Source organism: Orbicella faveolata, unplaced genomic scaffold, assembly GCF_042242905.1.
Source record: "Orbicella faveolata isolate gen_17 unplaced genomic scaffold, um_ofav_v1 contig_24, whole genome shotgun sequence".
NCBI lineage: Eukaryota > Metazoa > Cnidaria > Anthozoa > Scleractinia > Merulinidae > Orbicella > Orbicella faveolata.
Window position 1 is genome coordinate 33,834,577 of NW_028301552.1, and position 14,945 is coordinate 33,849,521.

The 14,945-nt window shown below is 42.0% G+C and overlaps 4 protein-coding genes across 4 annotated transcripts; 2 read left to right on the plus strand and 2 right to left on the minus strand.

Annotated features, from left to right (window-relative positions):
- The first annotated feature begins 92 nt into the window (after positions 1-92).
- Positions 93-1,476, plus strand: LOC110056056 (uncharacterized). Its single transcript, XM_089292921.1, has 2 exons — positions 93-631; positions 1,006-1,476. The coding sequence occupies exons 1-2, from the start codon at positions 184-186 to the stop codon at positions 1,383-1,385; spliced, it is 828 nt and encodes a 275-aa protein (XP_089149047.1). The 5' UTR covers positions 93-183; the 3' UTR covers positions 1,386-1,476.
- A 4,400-nt stretch (positions 1,477-5,876) lies between these two features.
- Positions 5,877-7,131, plus strand: LOC110056257 (uncharacterized). Its single transcript, XM_020762719.2, has one exon. The coding sequence runs from the start codon at positions 6,140-6,142 to the stop codon at positions 6,998-7,000; it is 861 nt and encodes a 286-aa protein (XP_020618378.2). The 5' UTR covers positions 5,877-6,139; the 3' UTR covers positions 7,001-7,131.
- Positions 7,132-8,702: 1,571 nt separating this feature from the next.
- Positions 8,703-9,730, minus strand: LOC149111379 (uncharacterized). Its single transcript, XM_089292842.1, has one exon. It carries the CDS (start codon positions 9,675-9,677, stop codon positions 8,832-8,834), a length of 846 nt encoding a protein of 281 aa, XP_089148968.1. The 5' UTR covers positions 9,678-9,730; the 3' UTR covers positions 8,703-8,831.
- A 3,738-nt stretch (positions 9,731-13,468) lies between these two features.
- LOC110056078 (uncharacterized) lies at positions 13,469-14,573 on the minus strand. Its single transcript, XM_020762516.2, has one exon. The coding sequence runs from the start codon at positions 14,506-14,508 to the stop codon at positions 13,657-13,659; it is 852 nt and encodes a 283-aa protein (XP_020618175.2). The 5' UTR covers positions 14,509-14,573; the 3' UTR covers positions 13,469-13,656.
- Between the last annotated feature and the right edge of the window lie 372 nt (positions 14,574-14,945).

The window sequence follows — 14,945 nt, forward strand, 5'->3', positions numbered from 1 at the left end:
TACGACGCTTCGTCAGCAACAAGACAGAAGTCTGCACTTGTGAATAAACAACAGAAAATACTGTTTCAATAGATCAGCTTTGAAGTTGTCAAAGTGTAGACGATGTCAATCTCTTACTGTACAGTTTGATCCAGCTTAAAAGATTCTGGAAGTCTATCGAGTGCCTTATTGTCTCAACCAGCCATGGAACTCAAGTCGGGTTTTAAGATTCTAATTGTTCTACGCTTGGTTTTTTCGATCCACGGTCATGGCCGCATGATCGACCCGCCGAGCCGAAATTCAGCCTGGCGGTACGGCTTTCCTAACCCGCCCCACTACACGGATAACGAGCTCAACTGTGGGGGATTCAATGTGCAGTGGAAAACCAACGGAGGGAAGTGTGGAGTTTGCGGGGACCCGTACCACGAGAAGAACCAACCGCACATTTACCCAGGGAAATACGCCAATGGTATCATCACCAAGACCTACAGAGAGGGCCAAGAGATTGAGGTGTTGATCGAGATTACCTCCAATCACATGGGGACGTTTTTCTTTAAGATCGGAGAGCTGGATACAGAGCCCATCACAGAGGAGAAACTGGTTTACCTGCTGAAGCAACCGAACGGTCAAGACTACTGGAAACTACCAAAAGGTAAGGGGTGTCAAAAACCCAGTTTCTTATCCATAGAAACCGGTGTTGTTGTTTTTTCCCATCTTGACGACAGACGTCAACAGGCAAGAATGCTTGGTGTTACTCAGACTTCTGTCGCACGATTACAAAGCCGCGGCTACAAAATACTGAGGCTCTTTATGAATCCCTTTGGTGCGAAACACAATTCAAACTTTCTGAACCAATATTCTTTTTTAATCAATAGCCGAAAGTTTGCTAGTTTATCCCTTAATAGCTGTTTTTCATCACATCTTGCGTTGAATAAGATAGAAAAGTGACCTCACGTTGAAAGTGAAAGGAATGACATACTTGCGCTTGCTTAAGACACGTGCTTTATGATGCTGTTTTCATTTTAGGTTCAGGCAACGATGTTTTTAAAATCAAGCTCAAGTTACCCGCTGGCTTAACCTGCGCCCGTTGTGTTCTCCGATGGTGGTGGAGGACTGGGAACAACTGGGGCTGTACCGACAAAGATTGTGGTTTGGGCGGGAATGCGAAGCAGGAGACATTTGTCAACTGTGCTGACGTCACCATCACGAAGAGTGACGGCAGCGTTCCACCGACGCGCTTCCCTCCACCAACCAAGCGACCGCCGACGAAGCCCCCTGCCACAGATGCGCCAGACCCCAGTAAATGTAAAGCTACTGGTCCCTGGAAAGGAAATGCAAGCATGGATGACTGGTGCAAGCGAACATGTGGCAGCGGTTACTGCCCTAGCAACATGTGCGCCTGCTAGGAAATTGGCAAGTTGACCAGCGGTGTATTGTAGACGTGAAATGCGTGTAACTCCTTCACGTTAAGAAAATTAAAATAAAACTTTTACCCCATGCAGTTGTTTTTTTATATATTGACGATTAACTAGAGCGATTTAATTACTTTTAAAGGGATCCTCCACTCCCGAAACAAATCGTGCAAACAAATTAATGGCAATACACGTAGTCAGTGCAGAGAAGTGTTGACGAAAAATTTGGATTTAAACCTCTCAGGATGTTATCTTGTACCGCAGTTATCCCTTTCTGAAACATAGCCAAATTAAGCTACCTTTAATTTATTTTATTTAGAAGAATCATACTCGCCACATGTAATGAAGATCCTATCCGACAAGCTGGGAAAATTTAAACCGGAATGGATGATACACAGTTTGAAATTTTTCTGAACGATTAAATGCCTCACTAGAAGAATGATAGAGAGTGCCAACGACTGTCATCCCAGCCCTGGTCAAACTAGGAGGAGAGAAACGCGAAAGATGATGAAACCTATCGACGGCCTTCATACAACTGTTTTTTCATCATCATTGTTATCTAGAGCGCGGTTGGCGTATAAGGCCATGCATGTGACAACAATTCTTTCCAGCTTGCAAACATGGTTTTACCACCCCTCCTACGCCACGTGCTCGCATCTACGAGGCAAAGGTTCAAAAGGTTCTTTATAGAAAGCCGCCGTGCGAGGTGAGTGCATGCACCGTCGCCCCTCACGTAACCCTGCGCCTGCACTCATATCGTTCAGCGGACTCCCCGCCCGAAAAAAAAAAACCTTTAAGCCTCTGCGGTGGAGAAAGTTTCCGGGTTTGACCAGAACTCCACGAGAAAGTTGCCATTAAAACGAGAGCAAGATTTTGGGACCCAGCCACATACGGAAAACCGGAATGAACTCGAACGACTATGAAAGTCATACACCATGTTAAGGCCCTGCTTTTTCGAAGTTGGCTGATTGAGCCCAAAATTAGCGGCCATCTTGACGCGGCCAAAACAGTCTTATGACGTCACTGGTTGTATTACTCTTCTGCCGCGCTGAAAATTCAAAAGAGTGATTATTGGAGAAGAGACTAGCGTTCTAAGCCAACAAAAAACCCATGAAAAAATGTGGGCAGTTATGCAAATGGTCAGCACCCAAACAATATTTACACAGAAATATTCCTCGCACAGTCCCCTAAAATGTCGCCTACAACATTACCTGGAGAAACTTGATAGACGAAAAGTACGGGACGATCTGAAAGAACGCTTATTTCTATTTTGACCTGTCGCGTTTTCCACTAAACTAAGAAATTCCCACGAGCCGATTTTCCAAGCATTGTCTTATTTCCAATGTTTGCACTTTCGGGCGGACAACATGACCAATTTGCATTGAAATTGAAAAAATTTATGAGGGCGTCACGGTCTACTTTTTGAAGTGTAGTTAAACATATTGAAGTGATGTTTCTCACAAAATTTTAATTTGATTTAAAAAGAGATGGTAGTAAAATACTATTACATCTTTGCATATGACATTTAAAAAGTTTGAGAGGAACAGCTGGGTGTAAAACCAATTGCAAAAACGGCATTCAAAACATACCACTAGCGCGCGCAACGCGATAAATGATTACCCACGTTAAACCCCTCTCGCTATTTTCAGCTCGCTCCGGTTGATCGAAAGGTTGAAAGCGCTTTCCAACATATAAAATCACCACCGAGTGAATACGCCCAGGAAAATAAATTACACTATCAACTGAGCAAGTATGAACTGACCTTCGCAGAGAAAATTCAACGCTGACCACTGGATGGTAGTTTGCGCCGGCTTGTTTTTCAAAGTAGGAGATTAAACTTCTTCCGTATATTAAAGCTAATTTCGAATACTGTGTTATAAGTTATAGTCATCTCGTCTTTCAATTTTTAGTCCAGCATTTCTCACTTTAGAACATTATTAACCTTTAATTTGAGGACATCTGAATTTTCGCAAATTTCTAAGTACGACAAAATTGCTGGAGCTTTCTAAATGATTTTTCAAACAAGCTGGCTCTGTCTTCGGACAAAATATGAACGATTTGCTACATGGGACGTTGATGAACCATGTAACGCGCAGCCTTTCCAAATATTTGTCTGTAAAATCTTGGGACGTTCGTAAATGTCTAAAATGTCTATTAACAACGCTGAAAAGGTTCAATTACTTAAAAAAGGGAAAAAAATCCGGACCGTTTTCGATGATAATCAAGTCATTATCAACGGTTTTGAAGATGACTAAATTAAGCCAAAAAAAACATCCGCTTTTTTTTTCGTTGAAGGTATTTTAACCTCATTCACCATTGTGAATAGTTACTTTAACCAATAGCTAATATTACAATTTGTATTTCCTATTTCGTCATCAGCATTGATATTGGAATATTACTATTTATTTTATTTTTTCCGTGAGCGGACAGGATGAGCCGAATCCGGCGCTGTGATTGACTACCCGAGTATCTTTTAGTGTTCTTTTTCCATATAATTAATCCTTTATTGACCAAGCTTGTTTGGTCAAGATGGCTGGACATTAGCCTCATACATTCTTTTTTTTTGCGTGTTTATGGACCTCGACTCCGTCTCGGTCCATAACAAGCCATCTTGACCTCACGCTTGGACAATAACCGATATATACTAGCAGAAGCATATCATCTAGTTCTAGGTGATATGCTTCTGATACTAGTTACAAAGTGTTGTTATATAAGGTTTCCCGGCTCTACTGAGAAATCTTTGCTGCGGGAAGTTTGCTCAGGCGACCGAGTTCCTAAACCGCCTGTATAAATCTTGCACGTCAATACAGGGCTAACAAACCGCACTGCATTTGCCCAAGAAACTTACAATCTCAAACAACACAAAAGCCTTGCTTATACAGCTTTGACCATCCTTCCACTTCGCGATTTTGAACAAAGATCTCCCAGTATTTACGTTTCACCAATATTTTTTTGTCGAAAAACACAGCTGTTCGCTTGACATGACACTAGTCAAGCAAAATGGCTAGCTAGATTTTAATCTAAAATGAGGACGGCGACTGCGGAGTGGGCTTGGGGAAGACGCAAGAGACCTTTGTGAACTGCACCGATATTAGGATTTCACCATGAATGAAAAACGCAAGGAAAGAAAGAGTAAATCAATGAGTGAATCAATGAGTGAATGAATGAATGAAGTAATTAACACATTGATTAAAGCTAGAGTAGTGCATTTAACACATTTAGCACCTGGGGGAACTCCTAGAAAAATTGGGTGGGGGTGTGCAGCCCGCCTCCTCTTACCCTATTTAAGACCAAAATCTGTGATTTTCCCAACTCTATTTATGACCTGACCAAAGATTTGATGCCCTATTTAAGACCTGACCCGTAGATCAATACCCTGCTTCGGACCTGTCTCATAGTTCAGAGCGATGTTGAAGGCATTGTGAAGGGCTTTTGTTGATAATCTTTGAAACAAAATGCCCTTACAAGGCTGCCTTCGGGGAAAATTAGGCCTCTCCACAAATATCACGTAAGATCGCTTCAATATCTTGCCGGAAATTCTAAAAAAAATCTCCCAAATATCACAAAAAATGTTCTAAATATCTCGAAAGCACTCTAAATATCTCTTATTTTTGTCGTAAAGATACACCCATTTTGAACCACTTAGGCCGAAATTTTCAAAATTTTCTTGCGGTATTAGGCATTGAGGAAGAGATTTAGGCGCTTCGAAGTTACCAACATCCGCCATTTTCGAAAATTGCTCTTTTAGAGCTTTTATTGATATGCAATACTTTTTGCGAGTGGGAAAATCGCTCAACTGGATTGTTTCTGGCATAAAACTGAGTCTTGTTTCAAAGGAATAGCGAGGAAAACACAGGGCTTAGCCAAAAAAAGCTATGAATATTTCTAAATATCCCTAAAATATCTAAAATATCTTAATATTTCTAAATATCTCGGAAACTTCTAAATATACCAAAAAATATCCGGATATCTGTGGAAAGGCCTAGGCAAAATCAAATGTGAACGACTCGTTAAATAGGTGGCTGACGAACCAACGGGGCTTGTAGCCTTTCTTAATGTTAGTTTTTGTAAAAGCTTAAGACGTCCTAAAATGTCTATTGGATGAAAAGGTTAGAATACTTCAAAATTAAGGGAAAAAAATCATGGCCGTTTTCAAAGTTGATTAAGTTTTCATCAACAGTTTCGTAGTTTACTTCATTAAGACAACAACAAAAAAACCTCTGCATTTTTTCGTTTACGGAATTCTCAACTTAGTCAGTCTTGTAAATAGTTATTTTAACCGATAGCTAATATCATGATTTTGAACATCATTTTCAAGTTGTATTTCTAATTTTGTCATTAGCACTGATATTGGGCAATTCATACTCGCCAAGTGTTGGAGTTGAGATTAATATAAGGTTTCCGCTTTCATAAAGATGTTTCGTGCGGGAAGTTTGTTCAGGCGACTGAGTTCCTGGCCTGCCTCTATAAATATTGCACGTCAATACAAGGCTAACAAACCGCGCTGCATTTGTACAAGAAGCTTACGACACAAAAGCCTTGCTTATACAGCTTTGACCAACAACTTCGCGATTGTGAGCAAAGCCCTCCCAGTTTTTACGCTTCGCCAAATATTTTTGTCATAAAGCACAGCTGTTTGCTTGACGTGACACTGGTCGTGTAAAAAGTTTAGAATCACCAAATTAACACTTGAGAAAGTTGTGAGCTTCATTTGTTCTAGAGCTTTGTCTAGTTCACACTTGGAGACAATGAGAGCGAGAGAAATCTTTCGTCTTTTCATTGGCGCAAGCTTGGTTACCTTGATACTCGGTCATGGCATGCTGATAGATCCCGCCAGCAGAAACTCCGCATGGAGATTTTTTCCCAATCGTCCAGCGCAGTACACAGATAACGAGTTGAATTGCGGAGGCTTTAGCGTCCAGTGGAGTAAGAACAAAGGCAAATGTGGCGTTTGTGGAGATGCGTATCATCTTAAAAACCCGAGGTATGTCTACCCTGGCAGGTACGCGAAGGACCGTTTCGTAACCAAGACATACAAAGAAGGACAACAGATCGAGGTCAGCGTTAAGATCACTTCAAATCATCAAGGGTTCTTTCGCTTTAGCGTGGGCAAGGTGGAGAAGCGTCCCATCACTCAAGAACAACTGAAGCACATTCTGTTGCAGCCTGATGGTTCCAACACATGGCCGCTTCACTCTTCCAGGGATGGAGTGTTCAAGATTAAGCTCATGCTACCAGAAGGCCTGACATGTGATCACTGCGTGGTGCAATGGTGGTGGACAGTGGGCAACAACTGGGGTTGTAATGACGAGGGCGTTTGCGGAGAAGGACTGGCGAAGAGACAAGAGACCTTTGTGAACTGCGCAGACATCAGGATCGTACCAGCAGGAGGTCCGGCTCCCTCGACGGAGGAGCCCGACCCAGATACACCTATGATGACAGTGGTAGGCACGACACAAGAACCAGCTACCTCGGCGGCAACACCAAAACCTCCTACTGGAGGGTGCAAAGCCACAGGAAGCTGGACCGGGCAATCTCATATGAATACATGGTGTCAGAACAACTGTGCACTGGGTAATTGCCCTTCTAGCAACTGTATCTGTTCTTGAAAACCCCTGTTCACTGTTTTAACACTTAAAAGTTGTTATATCGAGTATCCGTTAAATGTTTGTTTGAAGATTGAGTATTTGGTTGTAGCTTGGTCTGATTTACTTCTAATAAAGATGAGACGTCTTCTGCACCATCTGACTTAAGATGTTGTTCACAGTAAATATATAAAGTAGAAACGAATAACTGATCTCATTGCATTGAGCCAAGCAAGAACTGCGGGTGAGGGGTACTTCGGGAGTAATCCTAATAGCATAAGGGACCTTAAGCAGATCACGACGACGACGGCAACGAGAACGCCACCAAACAAAAGTCTTAATGAGCAGAACAGTGGCTGTGCACGTGCGTTATAAATCTTTGTACATTTCTTTGCCGTTCACTGCAAAACAACAACGTGAAATGACCAAGTTCGGCGTGGTCTGAGGAACACGAACGACGACGGCTAATGTTTCGTATTTCCATTTTGAATTGAACGCTGTAAATGCATATTTAGCCGCCTGAGCACGTTTTTAGAGCCATTGGCCTACTAAACAGATCTAGACAATTGCGAATTTCACTGGTAAAACATAAATTCATTTTTGACTTGGCGTCGTCCTCGTCCTCGGCGTCGTCGTCGTCGTTGCTTAAGCTCCCTAAAGGTCAAAACAGGAAGGTTCCCAGAAAGGGTCCTTTTTTTTTAGGCTGGATGTGTATGAAAGGGTAGGGTTTTCAAGAGTTGAAGCATGGAAAAGAGTAGGATAAACTGTCATGTAGGATTTTAAAGAGGCTTTCAAAATTTCACGGCTGAAAGGTATATTAGTGGCGAGGAGGTGCGAGGGCCTTTTTAGGGTTTGAAATTAGCCATTTGGAGATTTCTCCAGTGGGCCTCTAGAAAGATTTCCCCAGGACCTTTTTCAGGGTCGGTAAAAGCGTACTGTAGGTATGTGTAAGGGGAACTTGAAACACCTAAGTTTTATTCCAATATATTAAATATTAACTCGCGCATGAAACTATTCACACTTCGTCAGTACATATATTGTAACAGTTGGAACAACGTGAAAGATGAGTTTTTTTATTAAATGGCTGAACCCTTCCGGGGTGAAAAGGAGAATTCTGATTGGTTCCCTCAGCGGTTCAAATTTTGCAACACGGACCGCTAAGATGGACCGCTTATGAACAGAAGCCATAATCAGAGAATCCGTCCCCGATTATGGCTCCTGTCATGAACTGATTTCGGAAAATTACGTTTTCAATTTCATGGCACAAAATAAACAGTTTTTCTTAAGTAGAAATTATTTTACCTTCATGTTTCGAGGAAAATTTCATTTAACGAACGTAAATTAATTCTTACCTTTCGCGCGCGCGTTTACCGAGAAGAGGATGGCAGATTAATCAGCAGATTAAAAAGAGCCATTATAATAGATACCTTATGGAACTAGCTTGTTCGGTCCATATTGGAAAATATTGGTCTTGTTTCTTTTTTTTGCAAGTTTATGGACCTCGCGTTCGGCTCGGTCCATAAACCTCCAAAAAAGAACGAGACCAATATTTCTCCAATATGGACCTCACGTTTGTTCAATAACATATAAATAATGACTATCGTCGTCAAAAAACGCTAAAACTCGCATCCCACAGCTTTTGAGAACAGAGTAAAATAACTAGCTCATGCATTGCTTTTCTAACACCCCACCCCCCATGAAAATAGTGAAATACACTAAACCCTAATACTTTGAGTCTTCATTTATTGAAATGATGACGTCACCTTACTGTTACAACGTGTATTATCCAGCTTACAGATAATCCCTCTCCCTTTTTAATAATATCGAGAAATTGATGGTTTCACAGTTATCCCGTCTACTTCGGACATTTACAAATAGACGCGGGGCAGTATCCCTTAGCGCAATTGCTAACGCACCAAACATCCATAGCCTTGTTGCCTTTGTGAGGGCCTACGGCTTTGCACCCCCCTGGATCAGGTGCGTTGGTTGGTGGAGGTTCGGTAGGTCTCTGGGTTGTGGGCTTAGGAGGCGGTGCCTCCGTTGGAGGAGGTGGGGGCACGCTTCCGTCGCTCTTAGTAATTCTGATGTCTGCGCAGTTTACGAAGGTCTCCTGTTCTCCTTTACCCATCCCACAGTTACCAGGCCCGTCGCAACCCCAGCTGTTGGCCACTCTCCACCACCACTGAATCACGCAGTGATCACATGTCAAGCCTCTGGGAAGCTTCAGCTTGATCTCAAACACCTCATTTCTCTTGGAGTTGATTTTCCACTTGGTATCACCATTGGGCTGCCTCAGAACGTGCGTCAGTTTCTCTTGTGTAATGGGAGGCTTTCCAATCTTACCCAGACTGAACGTAAAGTGTCCCTGATGGTTGGATGTCACGTCGACCAGCACCTTAATCTCCTGCCCCTCTCTGTACGTCTTCGTGATGGTTCCTGTCGCGTACATTCCAGGGGCTGTGTACAGCGCTTTGCCCGGTTTGAAGTGGTACGGATCTCCACAGACTCCACACTTGCCTTTGTTAGTGTCCCATTGAACGCTAAACCCGCCACAGTTCAGCTCATTGTCTGTGTCGTGTCTTGGCGTATCAAAGCCGTAACGCCAAGCTGAGTTCCGACTTGCAGGATCGATAAGTCTGCCGTGGCCTAGAACTAAGGTTATTACATTAAGCGCAACAAAGGCTCCAAAAATCGCTGTCATCTTGAGTGCGTTTGGTTCGGCACCTTCTTGGCTTTTGCAATCTCGAACAGATAGCACTTCAAATTATAGCCTTTGAAGTTTTTCACGTGATGTTCCACGTCGAATCAGCTGTGTTATGGAAGGTAAACTCAGAAGAAGCACGTTTAAAATTCTGTGAAAGCTGTCTAGTGTAGGAAAGACATATAAACAGAAGTTCTGTACTATGTATTCCCAGCTTTATGGCTTGAAATAAGAGTGTCACTCTGGCACAGAGAAAACGTTCACAAGTTACACACAGCTGATCCTAAACCTGACTGCAGGTGATCATTGGTAAACAAGGAGCATTTTTTTGTATATGCAGGGTTTTGTGAGCGAAGGGGGGTGGGGTGGGATGGGGGAAAGGAGGGTTAGATAAGTCTTTAAAAGCCTGGCTAAACGATGCATGATAGTGGATGATAGTTGAATGATTCTCTCCGAATTTTCACCGACTATCATCAACTATTATCGACTATCATGCGCCGTTTGACTAAGGCTTTAGTGACTAAAAACTGAACAACTACTTTTTCAGCGGTATTCGCTGAAGTTACACGTATTCTTCCGGAAAAATAGGTCACCTTTACACCCTCAATTACCACTTGAGTTTATGAGAAGATGATTTTTCTGGCAGTGACATAGGCATACTCGGGAAAAGACTTCCGAGTTCTCCAGCTAGGAGTCCGTTCTAGCAGTTTATGCTGGACAGCTCGGAATTCTTTGTCGAGCTCGATTATACCTGAGGTAATGACAGAAAATACATCTCCTCGTAAATCTACCAGGCTAAAACTCCGCCATCTCATTTATCATCATTCTGTGTGAATTTACGTTCGCAAGATGTGATGTTCTCTTATATCTTTTCTTGTTACATATCTAGCAGAGCCGCGCAACGCAGTGCATACCTAAGCACTCAGCATAATCCAATGGTGCACGGTCTTAGCGTGAGCAAAGTTAGCTTCGTTTGGCCATTTCCACTTGCAACTGAGTTATGAAGTACTTCAGGAAAGCTTGGAGAAGACTCAAGAAGATAAAGTTGCACTCGACTGCACCTCCAGCAACTCTTACGCTTTTTTCGTGCTCTCCAAACATCTTGTGAGCATGCTTATGCATGAATTCGTTGTTAACAAAAACTAAACCGCAGAAAGTAAATAGAGAGGATTGCTCACTCACTCGTTATAAACAAAAAAATATGTAATGTTGTCAGAGGTACATCTCAGGACGTCTTTAAAAAATCAAATAGGTTGCCGTATTATAGACAATATCAGTTGAATTCAAATTGAACAAGTTAATCGAAAGCATTATTTCATCCGTTTACCCCACAAATCTTGGGCAATCTCTTCAGATTACTGCTGGCTTTTCCAAAAATATGTTGATACGTCAAAAAAATTGCGAAAACAAAGTAAACCATTTTCCCACCGGACATCACGGCTGGCAAGCTTCCAGTCGCGTCACTAGGCCTTTCTACAAACATCAACCCAAGTAAAATCGCCTTAGTATCGTTCCGCAAATACTCAAAAATTCTCCCTAAATATCGCAAAAAAAAATCCTAAATATCTCGGTAAACCCTCTAAATATCTCTTTTTTTATTGTAAAAATACACCGATTTTGAATCATTTAAGAAAAAATTTTCAAAATTTTTCTTGCAGTAACAGAAGTTGAGGAAGAAGATTTAGGTGCTTCGATGTTACCAGCATCCGCCATTTTCAAAAATTGCTGCTTTCAGGAGCCCATCACCTGGTGATGGGCTCCTGCTGCTTTATGGCTTTTTTAGTGATATGGAATATATTTTTCGAGAAGAAAATCGCTAAACTGGTTTGCTTCTAGCGTACTGAGCACTGTTTCAGAAAATAGCGAGAAAAACACAGGACTAAGTCAAAAAAAACTATGAATATTTCTAGATGTCTACAGATTTTCTAAACATCTTAATATTTTATAAATATCTCGGAAACTTCTAACTATCTCCAAACATTTCCGGATATTTGTGGAAAGGCCTACGCGTCACTCCTCTCACTTGAGATTGTGTCAACAAATCACGCTTTCCTCAAAATGCGACAATAGGAAGGCATTTAAATAAAATACCACATTTGCTCATCCAACAAAAATGATTTTAAAACCTTAAATATCAAGATGGTAAAAACAGAACAACATCGAGGATGAACAATTGACTTTGAAACTTGAGAAGAGTTTTGTGTATAAGTAGAGACGCCGCTGAACTGTAGGCCCAGAACTAAAGTAATCACGATAGAAGTATTTTTCTGTTTCATAGTTGCTTTTTTAAGTCTCTCCAACTCCAGCAGTTTCTCGAAATTCATGGCAAGAGCCACTCTAAAATGTTTGAAAATATAAGACGGCACTGAACTCCATGTAGAGTGTTTTTTTAAACTTGCTAAGAGTTTAGTCTTATCCTGCTTATCAAAATTTGTATGTCTGAAAAGTGCTGGAAACTGTTTTGAGCCACCTTAAGTTGATGCCTTTATTGAATATCACTTCATGTATGACATTGAAACAGTTGAGAAGGGAAAGTAAACACAGAGCAGATACGTCAAAAATGCTAAACAATACTGTTGTGTTGTTTGAGATACGTACGAAAAGATTTGCACAAGGCAATCACACCTTTATGGTTTCTAAATAAGTATTCCGTGTTAGAACGGAGTAGATATACACAGCTGATTTCCGTTGAGCTATTAACATGGTCTTATTTGTATGTTTATGGAGGAAAAGGACGCCGTGAGCAAAGATGGCGCAGTGGTGAGAGCGCTTGTGTCGTTGCTTCTTGCCTTGCTCCGAGGATTTTTCTCCGGTTTTCCTCTCTCCTAAAAACCTAACACTTCTAATTTCAATTCGACCAGGATAGGGGACCCGCATGAAAACCAGCCAAGGCTAATGTGGCTTCCTCTCTAAATATTGTAATTTATATATTTTTATTTTAACTCAGAAGAGAATCAGTAAAACGTCCGCCAGATTCGTTAATACCGGCGAAATGCCGTTGTCAAATTTGATCTCATTTCTGCAACGATTCAGACGCGAAAAAAAAAAATCGATCAAAGTTGTGGCCAACGACTAAACGCTGAATTTTCAACTTGAAGTTGATAGATGTCAATTTCTAAACCACCATAGGGAACTTGTAAAGGTGATAGTTACAGCGTTACCCTTTTACCCGAAAAAGGAAAAAAAAATCATTCTCTCTTTCTTTAACTCTCGAGGCGTCAGCTTTCTGAATTCGCCTCGGCGGTTATAAATTTACTCAAAACCGTGACAATGAAGATTATCGATACGCTCCTATTCATCCGCATTTTCTCGGACATTTTGAGCGATTTTTGAGGAACTCTGTTTGGTAGTCAAATCGGAGGAGGGTGTTTGTACGTCCATGTTTGATTATATTTTAGTGAAATTTTGGTGACTATCGTGGTGACTTTTTTGTGATCACGGCGTCAACGGTATCGTCATTGAGGAGTGTAGCGCAAAACATTTTAGGTTGTCATAAAGGAGGGAAGTACAGGAGGCTGATAATGGCATGATTTCTCACAGGAGAGCAAGATCTGTTTTTGTGAAATCTTCGTCGCATTAAACACCCAAAAAGCCTGCAGTTTGCAAGTCTTATTATCCACTCATGTTGAGCACATTCACAGGTATTGAGCAAAATAAAGGTAGCACCATATGTTGCTTAGCAACGTCAGTACTACTGAGAATTCCTGGCTCAGGCAGTGTTTGGCCATCACCTGGTACTTATTCTCCCCGAATGAACACACCAACTCTCGGATAAAACAAGACACTTCTCAGTCTACACCTATTATTGCCATGTTTTGCTATAGATCTATGTATGATACAGGTGGAACAGCACGACTGAAAAGGCCGTACGTTAATTAAATCTCTTTACTCAAAGTTTGCATTGTCCAGTCTACAGATCCTGCCTTCGCTTTCTAACTGTGGCAGTACATTTAACTAACTGAATTGACGGCTCTTGGCTCTATTCACACTTGCAATGTGTGGGTGGACAGTAACCGTTGGCGCAATTTCTTTTGCACCAATCATCCATGGAAGGGTTTCCTTTGAAGTGACCTGTAGCTTTGCATCCCCCCGGATTAGGGGCGTTGGTTGGTGGAGGCTCTGTAGGTCTCTGAGTTGTGGGCTTAGGAGGCTTCTGGGTAGGAGCCGGAGGTTGTGTTGGAGGAGGTGGGTGCACGCTTCCGTCACTTTTGGTGATCCTGATGTCAGCGCAGTTTACGAAGGTCTCCTGTGGTCCTTTGCCCATCCCACAATTACCAGACCCATCACAGCCCCAGTTATTGCCCACCCTCCACCACCACTGCATCACGCAGTGTTCACATGTCAAGCCGCGGGGTAGCTTCAACTTGATCTTGAATACGTCATTTCCTTGCGAGTTTATGTGCCACTTGGTTTTGCCATTGGGCTGTTTCAGTACATACTTTAGCTTCTCTTGAGTAATGGGAGGAGTTCCGATCTCACCCACACTGAACGTAAAGTAGCCCTGATGGTTGGAGGTAACATCCACGATGACTTCAATATCCTGCCCCTCTTTGTACGTCTTGGTGATGGTTTTTGTCGCGTACTTTCCTGGGTGGATGTACTTGGGTTCCTTTAAATGGTGCGCGTCACCGCACACACCACACTTGCCTTTGTTGGTGGACCATTGGACATTAAACCCTCCACAGTTCAGCTCATTGTCTGTGTCTTGCCTCGGTGTGTCGAAGCCGTATCGCCAAGCCGAGTTCCGGCTGGCTGGGTCGATAAGTCGGCCATGACCCAGAACAAGGGCAATTAAACTTAGTGCAACAAAAACTCGAAAGATCGATATCATCTTGCCGCGGGTCTCAACCTTAGTAGCCTTTGTGATATGTAACTGATGCCAAATTAAATTCTAGCTTTTGCTAAAGATGTTCACGTGATCTAAGTTTCATCAAATCAAATTGTAGCCTTTGTCAAAGATGTTCACGTGATCCGGGTTTAATCAGCTTCGAAAACTGTGTCGCGCAGTTGTCAACACAGCGTTTAAGTGTACACAAAAGCTGCATAACATACATTGTGTTAAGAATACATATAAACAAAAGGTGGATGCAACATTTTGACACCTTTCTCGTTTGTAAATAAAGGAGTCAGCTTCGCTAACAAGGATTTCGGACAGTTGACAAGTCAATTCAAAGGTACGGTAGAGAGATTCTGCAAAAAAAAAAGCTAAGAGAATAAATATTGATGTGCAGAATTCTCTAACATTTGTCGGCTTTTGCCTGATCAAAG

What these genes read in the sequence shown, in the direction of transcription:
- LOC110056056 (XM_089292921.1), top strand. Translation starts at nt 184, where the DNA reads ATGGAACTCAAGTCGGGTTTTAAGATTCTAATTGTTCTACGCTTGGTT. An exon ending in CTACTGGAAACTACCAAAAG is followed by an intron (nt 632 to 1,005) that starts GTAAGGGGTGTC and finishes TTTTCATTTTAG; the next exon opens with GTTCAGGCAACGATGTTTTT.
- LOC110056257 (XM_020762719.2), top strand. Translation starts at nt 6,140, where the DNA reads ATGAGAGCGAGAGAAATCTTTCGTCTTTTCATTGGCGCAAGCTTGGTT.
- LOC149111379 (XM_089292842.1), bottom strand. Translation starts at nt 9,677, where the DNA reads ATGACAGCGATTTTTGGAGCCTTTGTTGCGCTTAATGTAATAACCTTA.
- LOC110056078 (XM_020762516.2), bottom strand. Translation starts at nt 14,508, where the DNA reads ATGATATCGATCTTTCGAGTTTTTGTTGCACTAAGTTTAATTGCCCTT.